This window comes from Procambarus clarkii, chromosome 60 (assembly GCF_040958095.1).
Source record: "Procambarus clarkii isolate CNS0578487 chromosome 60, FALCON_Pclarkii_2.0, whole genome shotgun sequence".
Lineage (NCBI taxonomy): Eukaryota > Metazoa > Arthropoda > Malacostraca > Decapoda > Cambaridae > Procambarus > Procambarus clarkii.
The window spans coordinates 23206508-23229362 of NC_091209.1; the positions used below are offsets into that span (position 1 = coordinate 23206508).

A 22855-nucleotide genomic window follows, 5' to 3' on the forward strand; every position below is an offset into this window, starting at 1 on the left:
AATGTTATTGAAAGATGGCGAACATCTAAGAAAGAAAGAATATATAATATATATATATATATATATATATATATATATATATATATATATATATATATGTATGTGTGTGTGTGTGTGTGTGTGTGTGTGTGTGTGTGTGTGTGTGTGTGTGTGTCTGTGTGTGTGTGTGTGTGTTCCTCACGTGTGCCCCAAAGAATGAGGTGATTTGATAAAATGCTATGCCCAAGATTACCATCCGAGTGCCGGCGGGGAAGTGGTTCAAATAGCTTCGGCTATTCACTTCCTTATGTCCGGTTGTGATGGTCAAGCAGATTAAGGCGTCCTGTAGATACCAGTTGCGTTGCTCCTGTCAGTATGGGTTCGAGTCACTTCTGGGGTGTGAGTTTTCAGTCGCATAGAGTCCTGGGGACCATTCATGCTTGTTCGCATTTGTGTTCCTCACGTGTGCCCCAAAGAATAAGGTGATTTGATTAAATGCTATGCCGAAGATTACCATTCGAGTGCCGGCGGGGAAGTGGTTCAAATAGCTTCGGATATTCACTTCCTTATGTCCGGTCGTGATGGTCAAGCGGATTAAGGCGTCCTGTAGATACCAGTTGCATTGTTCCTGGCAGTATGGGTTCGAGTCACTTCTGGGGTGTGAGTTTTCAGTCATATATATATATATATATATATATATATATATATATATATATATATATATATATATATATATATATATATATATATATATGTCGTACCTAGTAGCCAGAACGCACTTGTCAGCCTACTATGCAAGGCCAAATTTGCCTAATAAGCCAAGTTTTCCTGAATTAATATATTTTCTCAAATTTTTTTCTTATGAAAAGATAAAGCTACCCATTTCATTATATATGTGGTCAATTTTTTTTTATTGTAGTTAAAATTAACGTAGATATATGACCGAACCTAACCAACCCTACCTAACCTAACCTAACCTATCTTTATAGGTTAGGTTAGGTTAGGTAGCCAAAAAAGTTAGGTTAGGTTAGGTTAGGTAGGTTAGGTCGACGAAAAACAATTAATTCATGAAAACTTGGCTTATTAGGCAAATCGGGCCTTGCATAGTAGGCTGAGAAGTGCGTTCTGGCTACTAGGTACGACATATATATATATATATATATATATATATATATATATATATATATATATATATATATATATATATATATGTCGTACCTAGTAGCCAGAACTCACTTCTCAGCCTACTATTCAAGGCCCGATTTGCCTAATAAGCCAAGTTTTCCTGAATTATTATATTTACTATAATTTTTTTCTTATGAAATGATAAAGCAACCCTTTTCTCTATGTATGAGGTCAATTTTTTATTATTGGAGTTAAAATTAACGTAGATATATGACCGAACCTAACCAACCCTACCTAACCTAACCTAACCTATATTTATATGTAAGGTTAGGTTAGGTAGCCAAAAAAAGCTAGGTTAGGTTAGGTTAGGTAGGTTAGGTAGACGAAAAAACATTAATTCATGAAAACTTGGCTTATTAGGCAAATCGGGCCTTGAATAGTAGGCTGAGAAGTGCGTTCTGGCTATTAGGTACGACATATATATATATATATATATATATAGGGAGTACCACCTTTAGCTGGAAGAAGGGGGACCCATAGCCTCGGAGGAAACCACGCATAACGCATTAGAGGGAATGTTTAGCCTACAGTGCTTAGAACACCTCTCATTGAGGCTTCAAACACCTCTTATTGAGGCATCGAACTCCTCTTAATGAGGCTTCGAACTCCTCTTATTGAGGCTTCGAACACCTCATATTGAGGCTTCGAACTCTTTTTATTGCGGCTTCGAACACCTCATATTGAGGCTTCGAACTCTTTTTATTGAGGCTTCGAACTCCTCTTTTTGAGGCTTCGAACACCTCATATTGAGGCTTCGAACTCCTCTTATTGAGGCTTCGAACTCCTGTTATTGAGGCGTCTAACGGTCGTCATTATCTCGCCATGTTGCGATGCATCAATGGTGCTCTCCTGTTTGTCTTGTCTATCGACTAAGATTGCAGGTTGCACTTGTTATTGTGAATGGTAAGTTGCACTTGTTAACATGTGTTATGACCCCATGTAGCCTGGGTGGAACGAGTCTACCCCAGTGAGAGTTATTCTGCCTTCCGTACCTGACTGAAAAGACAGAGGAGATATGTGTATATATTAAATAAATGAGTAAACGTCAGTGAGTAATGTCAGAATACTAGCAGAGGACGGGTGTTGGTAATAAATGACATGAAATGAGATGTTGATACTTTGGGGACGTGAGGTGACGCTAGCAGGAGGTCGTGACCTCACTTGAGTCGCAACTGTCGTCAGAGGTGGTTGTACTTCGTTGATTCTCCTGGAATTAGGAAGAATATAGTTCCCTGTGTTACTGCTGGAGTAAAGACTACTTGTCTGCAAATGTGAGGAGGCTGTTGGCGACATAGTACACCATCCCTGGAAACACAAACCGAAACTGTCTCTATTTTCCGCTTGTTACAACTTGAAATAAAGTTGTTACATCTTGGCTTAACGTGTTTATGACGTATTAGAACGTTGTTACAACTTGCTATATTGGTTGTTATAACTGGTTAGGAGGTGTTAAAACTTGCTCGAACGTTGCACCAACGTCGTAGTTTCGGTGTGTGTTTGGTGGGATTTCTCTGCGATTTTGGTAAATTAGAGGCAACCTGCAAGCGAGTGTTGGTCACGCCTTGGTGAAACTCTAATTGTTGTGCCTTCAAGAGAAAAAAAGTAAGCAGGCATTACTGTTGTGGAGCCTGGCAGGCGACGTTGTGAACTCAAGTCGTGGACTGGAGGAAGCCTGGAAGTGAGGCAGTCCTGAAGCATTTTTGTGGGCAGCTTATGTGGGCGCCATGTTTGAGCTCCAGTGAGTGAGCGTCCTCACGTCAGAGATTTCGGTGGTTTAATGGGAAGGAGTTCATGGAGAATCGTCGAGGTTAGAGAAGAAGTTGATGGAGGAACTTCGAGGCTGGAGAAGAAGTGTATGCTGAACTCTATGGCAGAGCAGAACACCAGAGTGAGGAGTTGATTTCACTCAGTGTAGAGGAGCTACATGTGTCTCTGTGGAATCAGTGGTGAAGCGTCACTGATGTCGGATTAGGACTTCGTTGTGCAGCAGATTGGGAGAATTACAGAAGTGAATTTCCTGATATTTTGGAGGACCTATAGATATGTATTGCCGTTGAGCCTCTAGGAGCAGAACAGAGATTTATGGTGGACACCCATGATTGTATAAGGGGAGTGCTTGAATGTTTATTGGCATGTAAGATGCAGTGTAAGGTGAGAGATTGATTTCTTCTATTGTTGGGCAATACTTATGTAGATGTTTCTAGTGTTTCAGCCCCAAGCTGAGTTTCATATACTTTTAGGGCTGTGGATATCGTATTGTTGTGACAGGATTTCAGCCCCATTTAGTGAGGAGGGTAGTAAGTAGAGGGGGTAGCCAAGAGTTGAGCAGCCACTTGATATGGACAGTTGAAGCCAGGACATGATATTGGAATGCTACCGGGTTGTAGCAGTTTAGAGTGTTGAGTGATAATGTTTTATTTTAAATGTCATGTATTATGTATGTTTTCTTTTTATATTAAATGTATATGTTAGCTGGCTATTGCTCTTGCCCTGGTGATGTTTCCCAGAAAGCAGGAGAGAGGGAGAGAGAGAGAGAGAGAGAGAGAGAGAGAGAGAGAGAGAGAGAGAGAGAGAGAGAGAGAGAGAGAGAGAGAGAGAGAGAGAGAGAGAGATTGAGAGAGAGAGAGAGAATGGGGGGTCACGACTGCGGACCAGTTGACAGAAGATACTAATTCACAAAAGGGGGTTTAGGAGATCATTACAAACAAGAGTGGGGAGTCATGGCGGCTCGAGTAGGGTGTGTGCACAAGACAACGAGGACAGTGTTGAAACCGCACCCCTAAATATATGATGCTGAACCCCTCTCCAAGATCAAGCGGCATACAGGGTGATCTCCTAGGTAAATTACAATCACTCCAATGTCTATTGCTGCTCGACCGACGGTAGTGGGAATGTGGCTGCCGAGGTCGGTTGTCTGTTCCGTCAGGGAGTGGTTGGGGACGTTGTCCGCCTGTACGCAAATAACGATCTGGTGCAATAACCAGAGCTCTCTTTTCGAGGTTTAAGTCCCAAAATCCCCAACCCCCTCAGGGCAGAACACTTGATAATGAGTCTTGATATATGTAGTTAGAGGAAGTGACATAGAAGGTTGACCTCTTCATTGTATCTTAATGTTTGTGAACCTTTTGGGCATTTAACACAAACAAGTGAGGATATGGTTATTATCAGGATACCTCTTTAAACCGATTTTAAAACAGCATTGTATATACAAGGGACTTAAGCCTCAGGATCCTTATGCTGTTCTCCGGAAAGAAATGGCATTATGCCTGCTCCTAAGTATCTTTAAGTAGTCATGCGTACTTACCTTCTTGTTTTGATCTGACCTACTTCTTTCTCAGTTCATAAAGATTGTATTTCCATTTGAATTTATGTCTGACAAGATAACTTAATTTCTGTTGACCAAACCACACAATAGAAAGTGAAGAGACGACGACGTTTTGGTCCGTCTTGGACCATTCTCAAGTCGATTGTGATGGTCCAGGATGGACTGAAACGTCGTCGTCCCTTCACTTTCTAATGTGTGGTTTGGTCAACATATTTCAGCCACGTTATTGTGACTCTGCAACTTAATTTCTCCTTCACCACAACAAGCTTAAGAGTATACATAACTAATTGGCTAGATGAGGATGACTTACCTGGGAGATGGAGATGAAAGACAACTTATTCCTATGAGATGGAGACGAAAAACAACTTACCTGAAGGCGGTTGTCCGAGGTAAAGGTGACTCCATCAGTGGCCAGCACCTTCAGGTCCTCCTGACGGATCCACGACACCTGAAACAGCGCATACAACACACGTTGTTAATCCTTGCTCTTGCCCCAAATGCTGTGTCATATGTAGATATATATGTAGCTGCTGATGATGCCTCTCCCCTGCACTCTCTTCTTCCCCTTGTTTCACGTATTCACAATTCTCACGCAGAATAATATATTTATATAATGGCTCTGAGGACCTTTTGGGAAACGAGGTTTTCTTCTGTGTTTTTCTCTGTTGGTGTTGATATTATATCAACTGGTCGACTCCTGAACAAATCCACAAGGGCCGTGACGAGGATTCGAACCTGCGTCCGAGAGCATCCCAGACACTGCCTTAATCGACTGAGCTACGACGTGGTTCGACTACGACTTTGTTCATTTGATGCATCACGCAGTTGTGATTTCTGTGTGAAACAACGCCAATCCCTTTACTTCTTTCAGATGTGTGCGTTGAGTGTCTAATTTTTTGGTACTTTATTGTGATTTATTTCCCGCTTGATCGACTCAGCTTAGAAGATAGAAGCTTTCTCAAATTGGGCTTCACTTGTATTCACCTAGTTGTGTTTGCGGGGGTTGAGCTTTGCTCTTTCGGCCCGCCTCTCAACTGCCAATCAACTGTTTACTAACTACTTTTTTTCCCCCCCACCACACACACATCCCAGGAAGCAGCCCGTGACAGCTGACTAACTCCCAGGTACCTATTTACTGCTTAGTAACAGGGGCATTCAGGGTGAAAGAAACGTTGCCCATTTGTTTCTTCCTCGCGCGGGAATCGAACCCGCGCCACAGAATTACAAGTCCTGCGCGCTATCCACCAGGCCACCAGGCCCCCCGTCACTTGTGTGATATGTTTGAAGTGCAAATTTTAAAATAATTCGTTCATATTCAGGAAATACAACAGCGCATCTGGAAATACAACAGTGCATCAGGAAATACAACAGCGCATCTGGAAATACAACAGCGCATCTGGAAATACAACAGCGCATCAGGAAATACAACAGTGCATCAGGAAATACAACAGCGCATCTGGAAATACAACAGCACATCTGGAAATACAACAGCGCATCAGGAAATACAACAGTGCATCAGAAAATACAACAGCGCATCAGGAAATACAACAGTGCATCAGAAAATACAACAGCGCATCAGGAAATACAACAGCGCATCTGGAAATACAACAGTGCATCAGGAAATACAACAGCGCATCTGGAAATACAACAGCGCATCTGGAAATACAACAGTGCATCAGGAAATACAACAGCGCATCTGGAAATACAACAGCGCATTAGGAAATACAACAGCGCATCAGGAAATACAACAGCGCATCTGGAAATACAACAGCACATCTGGAAATACAACAGCGCATCTGGAAATACAACAGCGCATCTGGAAATACAACAGCGCATCTGGAAATACAACAGCGCATCTGGAAATACAACAGCGCATCTGGAAATACAACAGCGCATTAGGAAATACAACAGCGCATCAGGAAATACAGCAGCGCAGCTGGAAATACAACAGCGCATTCACAACGTTCAAGTCCAAAACTGGCTCATTAAAGTCTGCATCAATCTGAGAGTTTTATTCTTGTATTTAGCTAAACTACACAATGTTCGAAGGTATTACTGTAAATGTTCTTTGTTGTAAACCTTCACTAAATCAACATAACGAAAACATCCTTACCTGATTCTCTAGAGAAAACAATACATTAACTCATGGCGCAGTGGTAAAAACACTCGCACGGCGCTTCACAAGCGCTTTGGCCTGGGTTCGTATCCTGGCCGGGGAGGATTGACTGGGCTCAAATCCTTAACTGTGTAACACGGGACGGGTATTGGCTCTTCTCTGTCTTTTACCCTGTCCGTGAATATGCTTACTGAAACTTAACCGAATTCCAAAGGGCCCCAGAGTATACTCTATAGCCGAGTCCCACACCACGTGTTCTTAGCGGTTCGATCGGCTAAGCTGCTACAGCCACGTGACGTCGTACTAGGTTTGTTTTTGAGATATATAGAAGAGTTGTTACATTCTTGTACAGCCACTAGTACGTGTAGCGTTTCGGGCAGGTCCCTGAAATACGATCACCTGCCGCGAAGAATCGTTGTTTTTATAACCAAGTACACATTTTACTGTTGCGTTAAACAGAGGCTACAGTTAAGGATTTGCGCCCAGTAAATCCTCCCCGGCCAGGATACGAACCCATGACATAGCGCTCGCGGAACGCCAGGCGAGTGTCTTACCACTACACCACGGAGACTAATTTCTAGGTTTCCTAGCAAACTCAAGGAATCCCTTTACGCCGCCACCACCAGACCATTAACCAGAAGCGTCAATTAATCGGGATCTGGATCGATTAATCAACCATTAAAACCTTGGGGCTTGATCCCCAAATTACTTGGAAAACGAGGGAAGAGTCTGCGTTAAGTGTGGGAATTATAGTAAACAAAGGGATAAATGAACTTAAAGACCTCGAACGATGAACGATGAGACCTCGTGACAAGGACACAAAAAATGGAAATAATAAAAAGCAGAGAACAAGCTAATTATTTTTTAATGTAAAGTCTAAAACAACAGCTAAATGAAATATCACTCCCCTATACCTTAACACTCCCTATCGAGGTATGGAATGAACTCACACAGAGAACACACTAACGTGATGCATCAAATGAACCAATCCACAAGGGCCGTGACGAGGATTCGAACCTGCGTCCGGGAGCATCCCAGACACTGCCTTAATCGACTGAGCTACGACAGGGTAAAAGGGTTGAATCCTCGTCACGGCCCTTGTGGATTGGTTCATGGAATGAACTATTTCCCTATACAAAAACGTAGCAACTATACCTTGCTAATACGACCAGCTGATGTTAGGCTGATCTCTTTGGAGAGGCGGGTGGATGACCTCTCCAGTTGTTGACCACGACCAGGACGGAGCCGAGCGGACAGCACACTGGACTTGTGATCCTGTGGTCCCGGGTTCGATCCCGGGCGCCGGCGAGAAACAATGGGCAGAGTTTCTTTCACCCTATGCCCCTGTTACCTAGCAGTAAAATAGGTACCTGGGTGTTAGTCAGCTGTCACGGGCTGCTTCCTGGGGGTGGAGGCCTGGTCGAGGACCGGGCCGCGGGGACACTAAAAAAGCCCCGAAATCATCTCAAGATAACCTCAAGACAGACCACACTGATCCTATCCCTAGCCTTCCTCACAGCTAGTCAGGGCTAGAGGGTATTCCTACGTCAGGTTTACCAAGATTACTAAGCCGGGTTTAAATTGAACAACTAATCTCTGTTGCACTGAACAACCCAGATGGTTGAACTCTTATAAACTGACGGTAATTGCACAGGCATCTTAGGGAAAGGCTATTTCCAATTACAATATGGCTATTTGAACTTTGAGAATGACTAAATATGGAAGGCTTTGGTGACCCTTGACCCAGGGTGTCAAGAGTGACCCGCCTCAGAGGCTAGTCCTCTGCTAGTGACGTCACTGACGGTGACTTACTCAGTATTCCGACAACTGAGAATACTTCTGATACTTGGACAGGTATATTATCGAATACAATTTGAATGAAGACTTGAATTTCTCTAAATTACTGAATTCTGTAAAATAATTCCTTATACATTTCTTTAAGACAAAGGCGCCAGCCATTTTGTAATCTTAACGGCTAATCCCAGGAGAGATGACCTTCTTCTGCTTGAGTCAGGTCAAGTACCGTCTGGTTCCAAACTTTCAAAACACCCCATGTCTATGTGAATCTATAATAATGAATAATTCCCTACAACAAACCTAGTTTCTTACAACTGTAGCGTCTGTTCACCCAGCAGTGAATGAGTACCTTGTTGTTAAAAGATTTCGCGAGTCGTATTCCAGGGAAAATAAGGATTAAGAACCTGCCCGAAATGTTGTGTGCTCGTAGTGCTTTAAGAAGAATGTAAGAACTCTTGTATATATATATAAATAAATATAAGTATACCATACCTAAGGCCAAAAATTGCTGTACTACAAAATGGTAGCGGCTTGAGAAATTGATATCGAATTGAAATTGAAATAAGTTTATTGAGGTAAAATACACACAAAGGGATGAGGTAGCTCAAGCTATTCTCACCCCGTTCAGTACAACGTGTTAATATATACATAGACACACATCATTCAGTGCAACGTGTTAATACATACATAGACACACATCATTCAGTGCAACGTGTTAATACATACATAGACACACATCATTCAGTGCAACGTGTTAATATATACATAGACACACATCATTCAGTGCAACGTGTTAATATATACATAGATACACATCACAAATAAACAAAGTACCAAACATCCTGAGAGATAAACATATACATTTCCTCCTTCACAAGTAGTATGTTATCAGACGTACACGCTCGAGAAATTGATATACTATCCCCTCTTTTCAGTTTTGGGTCCTCTGATAGGTTAGGATAAGGGTATTTTAGTCCATTAGTTTTAGTACGTTGAGCAACCTTAGGAGGACGGGCTGGGTATCCAACATGCGGTGCCAACCTTAGGAGGACGGGCTGGGTATCCAACATGCGGTGCCAACTTTAGGAGGACGGGCTGGGTATCCAACATGCGGTGCCAACCTTAGGAGGACGGGCTGGGTATCCAACATGCGGTGCCAACTTTAGGAGGACGGGCTGGGTATCCAACATGCGGTGCCAACCTTAGGAGGACGGGCTGGGTATCCAACATGCGGTGCCAACTTTAGGAGGACGGGCTGGGTATCCAACATGCGGTGCCAATGAACATCTAGAAAAGCCGAAGCAATTACACACCAAACGTCATAAATGACTCCCTGGGGGGGGGGGGGGGGAAGTAGCCTAAGCTACTCTATCCCTTTGAGATGTAATTTTTTTCTTGTCTCATTAAATAGGTACCTTGGAGTAAGTCAGCTGTCACAGGCTGCTTCCTGGAGGTGGAGGCCTGGTCGAGGACAGAGTCGCGGGGACACTAAGCCCCGAAATCATCTCAAGATAACATCTCAAGAAGATAACCATTAAACATACTTGAACTTGAATGACTCATTTGAGCTTCATGCTCCAACATGCAAGACAATCTAACCTAACTTACCGGAAATGTGGCCTAACTCTCCTACCATAATCTCATTTACAAAACCAACTTCATAAATAATAAACTTTCCACACTAGTAAGATTCAGGTGACATGGTCAGCACAACACCTTTACCGTCATGCTTCTAATCCAACTCAAGTGTTTATTTTCTGTATCATCCGCGCCGCCCATACTACCGACCACAACCATTTTTCAAGCCTTGACAAATTATTAACATTGATGGGCCGCTGTGAGTGACGCCTCATCCAACATTACCCCTCGTGTAGTCACCGGGAGGAGAAAACCTTCCAACTAACATATCATCAAGAAGAAGCTGCACCATGTTTTTCCAATATATATATATATATATATATATATATATATATATATATATATATATATATATATATATATATATATATATATATATATGGATGTAGAATCACTATTTACCAACGTACCTGTGGATGAAACAATCGGGATGATAGCGGACAGAGTGTATCGTGATCCGGCCTGTAGTCCTCTTGACATACCAGAAAACATTCTAAGAAAACTACTCCAAGCTTGTACTAAAGAGGCACCCTTCTTGAGCCCGGATGGGCACATGTATAAGCAAGTAGATGGGGTCGCCATGGGTTCTCCCCTAGGTGTCCTGTTTGCGAACTTCTACATGGGAACCATCGAACAAAAGGTCTTAGTCGACATGAACTTGAAACCGGCCATATACTGCAGGTATGTTGACGTCATTTTTACACAGGTACCTGATGTCAGACATCTGCAGGAGCTGAAGGAGGCATTTGAGCGGAATTCTGTGTTGCGTTTCACTTACGAGATGGAGAAGGATGGGAAGCTGCCCTATCTAGATGTAACAGTCATGGAAAGGAGCGGAGGTTTCCACACTGCAGTCTACACTAAGGAAACAAACATAGGAATGTGCCTCAATGTCACCAGTGACTGCCCAGACAGGTACAAGAGGAGTGTCGTTAACGCTTATGTCGACCGTGCTCTCAGCCACAGCTCAGGATGGAAGCAAGTCGATGAAGAACTCTGTAGGGTAAGGCAGGTCCTAGTCAACAACGGCTTCCCCAATGGTTTCGTTGAAGACATCATAAGAAGGAAGGTGAAACGCCATGCAACCTCTGAAGAGACAACTAACACAACACCTGTACCCCCTGTTAGACTATTTTACAGGAACTTCTTTTCCACAGCTCATAAAACGGAGGAAAGGGTCCTGAAAGATATTGTTAATAGAAACGTTATCTCTACAGACAAAAATCAGAAGATACAATTGACGATCTACTATAAAACCAAGAAAACTGCCAACCTACTCATGAGAAACTCTCCAGACACAAAGCAGAACGCTTTAAAAGAGACCAATGTCGTCTATGCCTTCAAATGCCCACTTGGGGACTGTAAGCCTCAAAGAATTCAGTATATAGGCAAGACAACAACATCTCTTTCCAGGCGATTAACGATGCATAAGCAACAGGGCTCCATTAAGGAACATATAATCTCCTCCCACAACCAGACCATCACCAGAGAAGTCTTAACAAAAAACACGGAAATCATCGATAGATACAGCGATAGCAGGCAGCTATATATCTCCGAGGCACTACACATTAAGAAGTCGACACCAGCAATCAACAGCCAAGTAATGCACAACTATATTCTACCCACTTCAAGACTCCGCACCAATATAGAAGCATCAAGAAATATGGGCCAATAGGCCCTTTGCAGTTACTTCCATTCTTCCCTTTAACATACAAAATATTATACCCATTGTTTCGTGTTCTGTCTTGTGTTGAAAGTTTGTTTTCACCTCATCCAAAACTGTTGTAACATATCACCTCACCCAAATGCAGGTATAAAATCGAAGCTGTTTTAATCTCTGTTTAGTTGTGTGTGTGTAAACTAAAGTCTTTGAAAATGTAATAAGATTTACGAAACGCGTTCAAGTGTCGCGTCAGACTAGAAATAAAAATGAATTTTGGAGAATTGATTTTTCAGTTACCATCAACAGTGAAAAGAAATATAAGAAACTTAGAAAAAATTCGTGTTAGAATATGGCCAAGCACTTGGAGTGGACGGTAGAGTGACGGTTTCGCTTCATGCAGGTCGGCGTTCACTCCCCTACCGTCCAAGAGGTTGGGCACCATTCCTTCCGTCCCCGTTCCATCCCAATTCCATATCCTGACCACCTTTCCACTGCTATATAGTCGTAATGACTGGGTGCTTTCCCCCCTGATAGTTCCTTCCTTCCTTTTCCAATATATATCTAATATGATCTTTCAAATTCCTAGGTAAGTGCTACTCACGTTATGCTAAAAAATGTAACCCTGGAAACACAAACCGAAACTCTCTCTATTTTCCGCTTGTTGCAACTTGTAATAAAGTTGTTACATCTTGGCTTAACGTGTTTATGACGTATTAGAACGTTGTTACAACTTGCTATATTGGTTGTTATAACTGGTTAGGAAGTGTTAAAACTTGTTCGAACGTTGTACCAACGTCGTAGTTTCGGTGTGTGTTTGGCGGGAAGTTAGATTCAGGCTGTAGACCGGTGGAGTAAGTTTTCTAATGATTTGTAAAACTTGTTGGGCATAAAGTTTGTGATTTAACATAGATTATTTGCAGTTGTGATGAAGTATTTGTGTTAAAGCTTTCGTCCACTGCTCTAGCGTCCCTGTCAGGCGCTGGACATATTGGTCAGGGGCGTTGGACATATTGGTCAGGGGCGCTGGACAAATTGGTCACAGGCACTGGACATATTGGTCAGGGGCGCTGGATATATTAGTCAGGGACGCTGGACATATTGGTCAGGGACGCTGGATATATTGGTCAGGGGCGTTGGACATATTGGTCAGGGCGCTGGACAAATTGGTCACAGGCACTGGACATATTGGTCAGGGGCACTGGATATATTGGTCAGGGGCGTTGGACATATTGGTCAGGGACGCTGGACATATTGGTCAGGGGCGCTGGATATATTGGTCAGGGACGCTGGACATATTGGTCAGGGGCGCTGGATATATTGGTCAGGGACGCTGGACATATTGGTCAGGGGCGCTGGATATATTAGTCAGGGACGCTGGACATATTGGTCAGGGACGCTGGATATATTGGTCAGGGGCGTTGGACATATTGGTCAGGGACGCTGGACATATTGGTCAGGGGCGCTGGATATATTAGTCAGGGACGCTGGACATATTGGTCAGGGACGCTGGACATATTGGTCAGGGGCGTTGGACACATTGGTCAGGGTCGCTGGTGGACAGCCCACAACACCTGCACCAGCGCTGGTGGACAGCCCACAACACCTGCACCAGCGCTGGTGGACAGCCCTCAACACCTGCACCAGCGCTGGTGGACAGCCCACAACACCTGCACCAGCGCTGGTGGACAGCCCTCAACACCTGCACCAGCGCTGGTGGACAGCCCACAACACCTGCACCAGCGCTGGTGAACAGCCCTCAACACCTGCACCAGCGCTGGTGGACAGCCCACAACACCTGCACCAGCGCTGGTGGACAGCCCTCAACACCTGCACCAGCCAGAGGTTACAACCTGTAACTTTCTTTCGTAATCCCTCAAGATACATCTCCACCTTGACCCCCTATTGACCCCTCCTTGACCCCACCTTGACCCCACCTTGACCCCACCTGTCAACGGTGGAGGAACCAGCCAATGAAGTCAACCTAGTATCAGGCAATACAATGTTGCTGCAACATCAGTCTTCACAGCAACAGAGGGGAGCAAGAGTGGCGTCACAATAACATTGACAGCTCCAGGCAGTTACACAGGGACAGGGGAAGGTTTGGCTGCTGGGTGACGGCTGCTTGGCGGGGTGGGTGACGGCTGCTTGGTGGGCTGGGTGACGGATGCTTGGTGGGCTGGGTGATGGCTGCTTGGCGGGCTGGGTGACGGATGCTTGGCGGGCTGGGTGACGGATGCTTGGCGGGGTGGGTGACGGCTGCTTGGTGTGCTGGGTGACGGATGCTTGGTGGGCTGGGTGACGGCTGCTTGGTGGGCTGGGTGACGGCTGCTTGGTGGGCTGGGTGACGGATGCTTGGTGGGCTGGGTGACGGCTGCTTGGTGGGCTGGGTGACGGATGCTTGGTGGGCTGGGTGACGGCTGCTTGGCGGGCTGGGTGACGGATGCTTGGCGGGCTGGGTGACGGCTGCTTGGTGGGGAGGGTGACGGCGGCTTGGTAAGGTGGGTGACGGCGGCTTGGTAAGGTGGGTGATGGCTGCTTGGTGGGTGAAGACTTACTGTGAGTGAGGTTCTAAATAAGCCCAATCGTAAACTACTGCAAGGTTCAGACTATAAGCCCGCAAATTAGCGGCTATTAAGCTTCTGATGAGCCAGTAATTATTCAGAAATACCAGAGTTTTGCAGAGTTATAATAGGAAGAGTTAATGAGGCTTGGGGGATAATGTACTGCTGACCCTCAGGGTAATGATCTGTGTGTAGCCGGGCACCGCTCCGGCATGTGTTATTGAAGGACTCTTAACTCTTGCTCATATCAAACACGTTTTTTTTTCAATTTATTTATAGATATTTTTATATTCGTGTGCACCATGTTTCACTCCATGCTTATTGTGGTAAGTGTACATAGCTTGTACCAGCCTAATACATATGTCTGGTTTAGCGAAATATATATATATATGTATATATATATATATATATATATATATATATATATATATATATATATATATATATATATATATATATATATATATGCGGAAAATCCACAGAGAAATATGAAATGAGGTGAACGTTTCGGCTTTGTTAAAGCCTTTGTCAACACCAGACTGACTAAGGAGAAGGGAGAAGGGGGAGGATATATAGGCCGACACCTGACCAACCCATCCCTAGGGTTGGTCAGGTGTAATTAACCAAAAACAGGTATAGTAAAACGTCTAATGCATTGTATCTACATACGAGTTTATGCGATCACAATATTAACTGGAATGGGGCAAAAAGCATTACCAATTGTGGTGATTTCGTGGAACGGAATTTGATTGAGTCTGCTCTAATCAGTCAGTGTCCAAATCTTCTTAATGTTAGTACTGGAATGTACAAACTTGATCCATTTTTAAGTTATAATATTGCACAACAGTTTAAGAAACAACTCTGATAGAGAGGCTTACAATGTCTCATTATAATTGTATATTCATATATTGTGTGTTCATGAGGCTTTTCTTTAATCTTTCATCCTTATTCTCTGACCGCTTAATCCTCTTTGACTATTCTAAGCTAAGCTATACCTGTTTTTGGTTAATTACACCTGACCAACCCTAGGGATGGGTTGGTCAGGTGTCGGCCTATATATCCTCCCCCTTCTTTCTTCTCCTTAGTCAGTCTGGTGTTGACAAAGGCTTTAACAAAGCCGAAACGTTCACCTCATTTCATATTTCTCTGTGGATTTTCCGCATAAAATGATCAGTGTTTTGTGATCGTCAATTGCATATATATATATATATATATATATATATATATATATATATATATATATATATATATATATATATATATATATATATATATATATATATGTCGTACCTAGTAGCCAGAACGCACTTCTCAGCCTACTATGCAAGGTCCGATTTGCCTAATAAGCCAAGTTTTCCTGAATTAATATATTTTCTCTAATTTTTTCTTATGAAATGATAAAGCTACCCATTTCATTATGTATGAGGTCAATTTTTTTTTATTGGAGTTAAAATTAACGTAGATATATGACCGAACCTAACCAACCCTACCTAACCTAACCTATCTTTATAGGTTAGGTTAGGTTAGGTAGCCGAAAAAGTTAGGTTAGGTTAGGTAGTCGAAAAACAATTCATGAAAACTTGGCTTATTAGGCAAATCGGGCCGTGCACATTAGGCTGAGAAGTGCGTTCTGGCTACTAGGTACGACATTATATATATATATATATATATATATATATATATATATATATATATATATATATATATATATATATATATATATATATGTCGTACCTAGTAGCCAGAACTCACTTCTCAGCCTACTATTCAAGGTCCGATTTGCCTAATAAGCCAAGTTTTCCTGAATTAATATATTTACTATAATTTTTTTCTTATGAAATGATAAAGCAACCCTTTTCTCTATGTATGAGGTCAATTTTTTTTATTGGAGTTAAAATTAACGTAGATATATGACCGAACCTAACCAACCCTACCTAACCTAACCTAACCTATATTTATTGGTAAGGTTAGGTTAGGTAGCCAAAAAAAGCTAGGTTAGGTTAGGTTAGGTAGACGAAAAAACATTAATTCATGAAAACTTGGCTTATTAGGCAAATCAGGCCTTGAATAGTAGGCTGAGAAGTGCGTTCTGGCTATTAGGTACGACATATATATATATATATATATATATATATATATATATATATATATATATATATATATATATATATGTCGTACCTGGTAGCCAGAACGCACTTCTTGCACTACTATTCAAGGCCCGATTTGCCTAATAGGCCGAGTGATTTTCTTTATTTTCAACAAACTGTTTTCAATTAGTTTAGTTGAATTAATATTATTATATTATATTAGGAACATAAATTATTGACTTAGTTGTCTTAGTTTAGGTTAGGTTTAGGTAGGTTAGGTTAGGTTAGGTTAGGTAAGGTTGGTTAGGTTCGGTCATATATCTACGTTAGTTTTAACTCAAATTTCTAGAAATTAACTTATAAATACTGAAATAGACAGATTTATCATTTCATAAGAAAAAAATTAGATTTTTGTTTCTAATTTTTCTTATGAAACAAACATTTTCAAACATTTTTCCCCAAAACAACAGGGAACATCAAGGTTATATAATCTCTTCCCACAACCAGAGAATCACCAGAGAAATCTTAACAAGCAACACAGAAATCATCGATAGATACAGCGATAGCAGGAGACTCGACATCAGCGAGGCACTACACATCAAAAAGTCAACACCAGCAATCAACTGCTAATTAATGCATAACTATATTCTACCACATCAAAACCTCCGAACCAACATAGAAGCAGCAAGAGAAAATATGGGCCAATAGGCCTTCTGTAGTTACTTCCATTCTTATGTTTTTATACCCACTTCACCCAAACATTTGTGTCATATCAACTCACCCAAAACGAATATATGTATGATATATGTTACGTGTAAAGCAGTCTTTGAAAATGTAAGAGGCCCTTACGAAATGCTTTTAGGCGTCAGACCAAAACTAAAAATGTAAAAAAATTAATTTTGGAGAGTTAATTTTTCAATTACCCTCGACAGTGAAGAAAAACAGAGATATTGAGATGATTCGTATTAGAATGATTGATCTTACCCTTTCGGTCATATTCAACAACAATATATATATATATATATATATATATATATATATATATATATATATATATATATATATATATATATATATATATATATATATATATGTCGTACCTAGTAGCCAGAACGCACTTCTCAGCCTACTATGCAAGGCCCGATTTGGCTAATAAGCCAAGTTTTCATGAATTAATTATTTTTCGACTACTTAACCTACCTAACCTAACCTAACCTAACTTTTTCGGCCACCTAACCTAACCTAACCTACAAAGATAGGTTAGGTTAGGTTAGGTAGGGTTGGTTAGGTTCGGTCATATATCTACGTTAATTTTAACTCCAATAAAAAAAAATTGACCTCATACATAATGAAATGGGTAGCTTTATCATTTCATAAGGAAAAAATTAGAGAAAATATATTAATTCAGGAAAACTTGGCTTATTAGGCAAATCGGGCCTTGCATAGTAGGCTGAGAAGTGAGTTCTGGCTACTAGGTACGACATATATATATATATAATGGACCAAAGGCTATGGGCTCCGAGGACTATGGGTCCCCACATTGGCAATGGACTCATTGGCTATGGACATTGGCTAGCCTCCCCACGGAGGATATGGACTCCGAGGCTATGGGTCCCCACATTGGCACCAGAGGTGGTACCCTCACAAACTTTATAAAAAAAAAAAAAAAAAAAATTATATATATATATATATATATATATATATATATATATATATATATATATATATATATATATATATATATATATATATATATATATATGACAATGTCAGACCACGAAGGAAAAATGAAACAGGAAATTTCCTTAAGTACTTTCGTATATTAAATACATCTTCAGAAGGACCTTCTGAAGATGTATTTAATATACGAAAGTACTTAAGGAAATTTCCTGTTTCATTTTTCCTTCGTGGTCTGACATTGTCACATTCTTAATCACGTGTTTATTTTCGTGATATACACACACATATATATATATATATATATATATATATATATATATATATACTGAACAGGGTGACCAACAGGGTGACCCCCTTGCTCCTCTCCTTTTCTGCTTAGTCATCAAACAAGTCACAGAGGTCCTGTCCAGCGAGCTTAACATCTGGTTCTTGGATGATGGTACCCTAGCTGGTTTCCAAGACTCCCTCCTGGAGGACATCAGAAAAATCCAGGAGCAAGGTGCAGTTTTAGGCCTCACCCTGAACCCTTCTAAATGTGAAATAATATGTTCCAACCAGGGCATCGTAGAGAGAATAAAGGGTCTTCTGCCAAATATCCATAAAACTAAACCTGAAGACAGCACACTCCTAGGAGCTCCCCTGGGGTTGAAAGCCATCGATGAGGTCCTTGATAAGAAAATCGCCGACCTTAAGAGGATGGATGGGAGGATTGAGGATATTGATGCTCATGATGCACTCTACCTCATCACCAGATGTCTGTCCCTCCCCAGGTTAACCTACTTTCTGAGGTGTTCACCATCTTACAGTAGCCAAAAACTAAGTGAGTATGACCGGTTACTGAAATCAATGCTAGAAAAAGCCCTTAACCTCTCTCTCGATGACCTACAGTGGAAACAAGCCTCTCTTCCCGTAAGACTTGGGGGCCTCGGAGTTCGAACAGCAACGCAAATCGCTGTTCCAGCCTTCCTGTCCTCCTTATCAGCATCCGACGACCTTGTGAAGGAAATTCTACCTGCCCACTTACATCAGCTGGCAGGTGTACATGATCCCAATTTTACACGCTGTGCCACAGAGTGGGCCTCTCGTGCAGGCCAATCACCTCAACCACCATCTCCAAAAGCCCACAAGCAATCCAGCTGGGATGGCCCCATTGTAGACCAAGTTGCTGCAGAGTGCCTGGGTGCTGCAACAACACAACACGACATTGCTCGCCTCACAGCAGTAGCAGCACCACATGCAGGGGATTTCCTGTTAGCAACCCCAATGTCGGCAACTGGCACGCGTCTCACACCACACGCCCTCCGAATTGCTGTGGCCCTCCGCCTTGCTGCCCCAATCCACACCAGATATAGGTGTATTTGCGGCGAGGTGGTGGCTGACAGGTACGGCCACCATGGCCTACTCTGCCAAAGCACAGGGGGATGGCACTCGAGGCACAGTGAAGTTAACGACATCATCAAGAGGAGCCTCACCACAGCTGGATGCCCAGCTGAAAGAGAGTCCCGTTACCTAACGCCCCGTAACTCTGATGCTCTTATTGGTCGCCCGGATGGTATCACAGTGAACCCCTGGAAGAATGGCAAGCAGTTGGTATGGGACTACACGTGCGTATCAACCCTGGCTAACACCTACATTAACCTCAGTGTTGCACAACCAGGTGGCGCTGCCACCCACAGGGAAGCAGCCAAATCCCGTAAGTATAGTGAACTTGATCACCACTACAATTTTGTCCCCATTGCTTCTGAGACACTCGGCGCCTGGGGTAAAAGTGCTACCAGTTTTTTGAAGGAACTGGGTTCTAGGCTCATTGAAACAACAAGGGACCCAAGAGCTGCAAGCTTTCTTTTCCAGCGCCTCAGTGTGGCGATACAGAGGGGAAATGCGCACTGCATCCAGGGTTCCTGCCCCCCATCTGAGGAGCTGGAGGAACTCGACAACCTATGATAACCATCTTTGTAACCCATATGTAACTCCTTTTTTGTAACAAAGTTCAAATAAAGTAAATATATATGTGTACATACAAAAGAATGGGGGTGGTAGGAGAAGATAATATTAGTGTTCAGTGAGAAACCACAAGGTCTCCTCTGAATACTTTTTATTTTCTTCTCCGAGGCTATGGGTCCCCACATTGGCACCAGAGGTGGTACCCTCACAAACTTTATATATATATATATATATATATATATATATATATATATATATATATATATATATATATATATATTTATATATATATATATATATATATATATATATATATATATTATATAATGTGTATATATTTTATATACACATTTTTTATGTAACATTAGGATATGGTCAAATTATTTAGATGATTTCGTATTTATCTCCGTGTTAGGACTGACAGTGACGTAACTAGTGTACTCTATCTGTTTGGTCCATTATATACAAGTGTTCACATCAGTTGTGGGTCCTTGACAGTGACTGCTCTCCTCCAACGGGTCCTTGACAGTGACTGCTCTCCTCCAACGGGTCCTTGACAGTGACTGCTCTCCTCCAACGGGTCCTTGACACTGACTGCTCTCCTCCAACGGGTCCTTGACAGTGACTGCTCTCCTCCAACGGGTCCTTGACAGTGACTGCTCTCCTCCAACGGGTCCTTGACAGTGACTGCTCTCCTCCAACTGAACGACGTATTCCATTTTACGAACCAATTTAGTTCGAATGAATTTCGAAATTGGACAATTTTCGAAAACGAACCAATTTATAGTTTACCTACCTATAGGGAGCCTGACAGCTGAGTGGACAGCGTTTCGGATTCGTAGTCCTGAGTTTCTGGTTTCGATCCCCGGTGGAGGCGAAAACAAATGGACAGTTTCTTTCACCCTGATGCCCTCTGTTACCTAGCAGCAAATAGGTTTCTGGGAGTTAGACAGCTGCTTCGGGCTGCTTCCTGGGGGTGTGAAACAAAAAAAAGAGGGCTGGTCGAGGACCGGGCCGCGGGGGACATTAAGCCCCGAAATCATCTCAAGATAACCTCAAGAGATACCAATGACTGAAGGTAAACTGTAAATTGGTCCACTTGCTTCTCCTGTACTGTAAACTGGCTTCTAGTTTACTTTGTTCATCTTTTAATACTTCACATTAATTTCTCTTCTTCCCTCTTTTGGAATGTGTTTTCTTCTCTTTCTCTCCTTCCTTTGCTCTTCTTTCTCCCTTATCTCGATTCCCTTTCTTCATACTGACCTCCCTTTTACTTTCTTTTGATATTCCTTCTCTCTCTCGTCCTGCTCTTCCTTATCCTTTCTCGCTTTATGCTTTCTTTTCCTTCTTAATCTTTCTCATTATATTCCTTTTCCATTTTTCCCCTCCTCCTCACACCTCTTATTTTCCTTTCCTTCCTCTTCCTTCCAACTCCAATCTCCCCTTAATATATTTTTGTTCTATCTTTACTTTCCATTTCATTTTATCTGTGTTTATGTTATCTTCTTCTTCCTTCCAAACGCTTTTGCTACGTAATTCTTTGTTATTTGTTATTTCTTTTGTTGGACTCTTTTACTGTTCTTTCTTTCATTTATGCCGCTATTCCACTTTCTTCTCGCTCCCTTTTGTACCTCTGTCGTCCTTTTATCTTTTGTCCATCCTTTGGCTTCCTCTTATTATTGGTTCCTCATCTTCATATTCTTATTCACGTACCACACTTTCAGTCCCTTCTACTCCAGTTCTCCCTCTTCACACTCCCATGTTCACTCTGGGTGGCTCTTGACACTCCCATGTTCACTCTGGGTGGCTCTTCACACTCCCATGTTCACTCTGGGTGCCTCTTGACACTCCCATGTTCACTCTGGGTGGCTCTTCACACTCCCATGTTCACTCTGGGTGGCTCTTCACACTCCCATGTTCACTCTGGGTGGCTCTTGACACTCCTATGTTCACTCTGGGTGGCTCTTGACACTCCTATGTTCACTCTGGGTGGCTCTTGACACTCCCATGTTCACTGTGGGAACCGACCTGTGAGATTTATATTTATTTAATTTATATGAATTTATATTTACGTTAATTTATATACTTCGATAGCAATTTGTATAATGATAAGTGGACTGTATTTCTGCAATAATCTCTTAATCTCACAAATCGATCCTCTACACATTAGGGGGGTTATTAAATTAATATATATGCAGCCAATCAAACTACAGTAACTACATACATTGAAGAGGTTCCTTATCTTATAGTACAGCAGGTTAGTCCACCAGGTATAACTAGGGTGAAGACACCAAATTATCCTCATTGAGGTAGCTTCTATCACCCAGTAACTGGTGCACATAATCTTGCATCCTCGTCTTGACCTGTCAAAAGTGCGCTAGCTGTGAAGCCAGAATCCTATATATGACAAGCTATATCAGAGAAAACACTATACAGTACATGGAACATTAAAGACCTGGCTTAATTACCTTTAGTATGAGGCGATTTCGCGTTCTAACCGGCTAACCCTATATCCTGACATTAATGGCCATAAATGAATGATAAACGGGTTTCGGAAAGAACACTTAACTTGTATTTGTAGACAGCGTGTTGACAATGGTACACCTTTGGGTTCCATAACACTACGTCCAAGTAAATTTAACAGGAGCCGAATTTGCTCCCGTGTGAGCCTCTGGTCTCATAAACAACAATGGCTGCCCTCCTTCCCCACTCTGACGCCTGGCCTACTTTGTCCAGATTTCAGAAAGTGATAGAAGGGTCACATTTACTCTACTTTAATATTGATAATTAAGTTAATTTATATAAGATGTTTTTATGATGGTAAAGTCCAAAGACTAATGTATTTAAGAATAATTCCCAGCAGAATAGCTGGTGAATTAT

At 42.1% G+C, this 22855-nt stretch overlaps 1 protein-coding gene across 1 annotated transcript in view; it reads right to left on the minus strand.

Annotated features, from left to right (window-relative positions):
* Positions 1-22855, minus strand: part of LOC123767004 (protein CEPU-1) — a 419527-nt gene that overhangs the window by 313761 nt on the left and 82911 nt on the right. The window contains exon 2 of the mRNA XM_069307342.1: positions 4860-4937. Coding sequence (XP_069163443.1) covers positions 4860-4937 — 78 coding nt within the window. The remainder of the gene's footprint in view (positions 1-4859; positions 4938-22855) is intronic.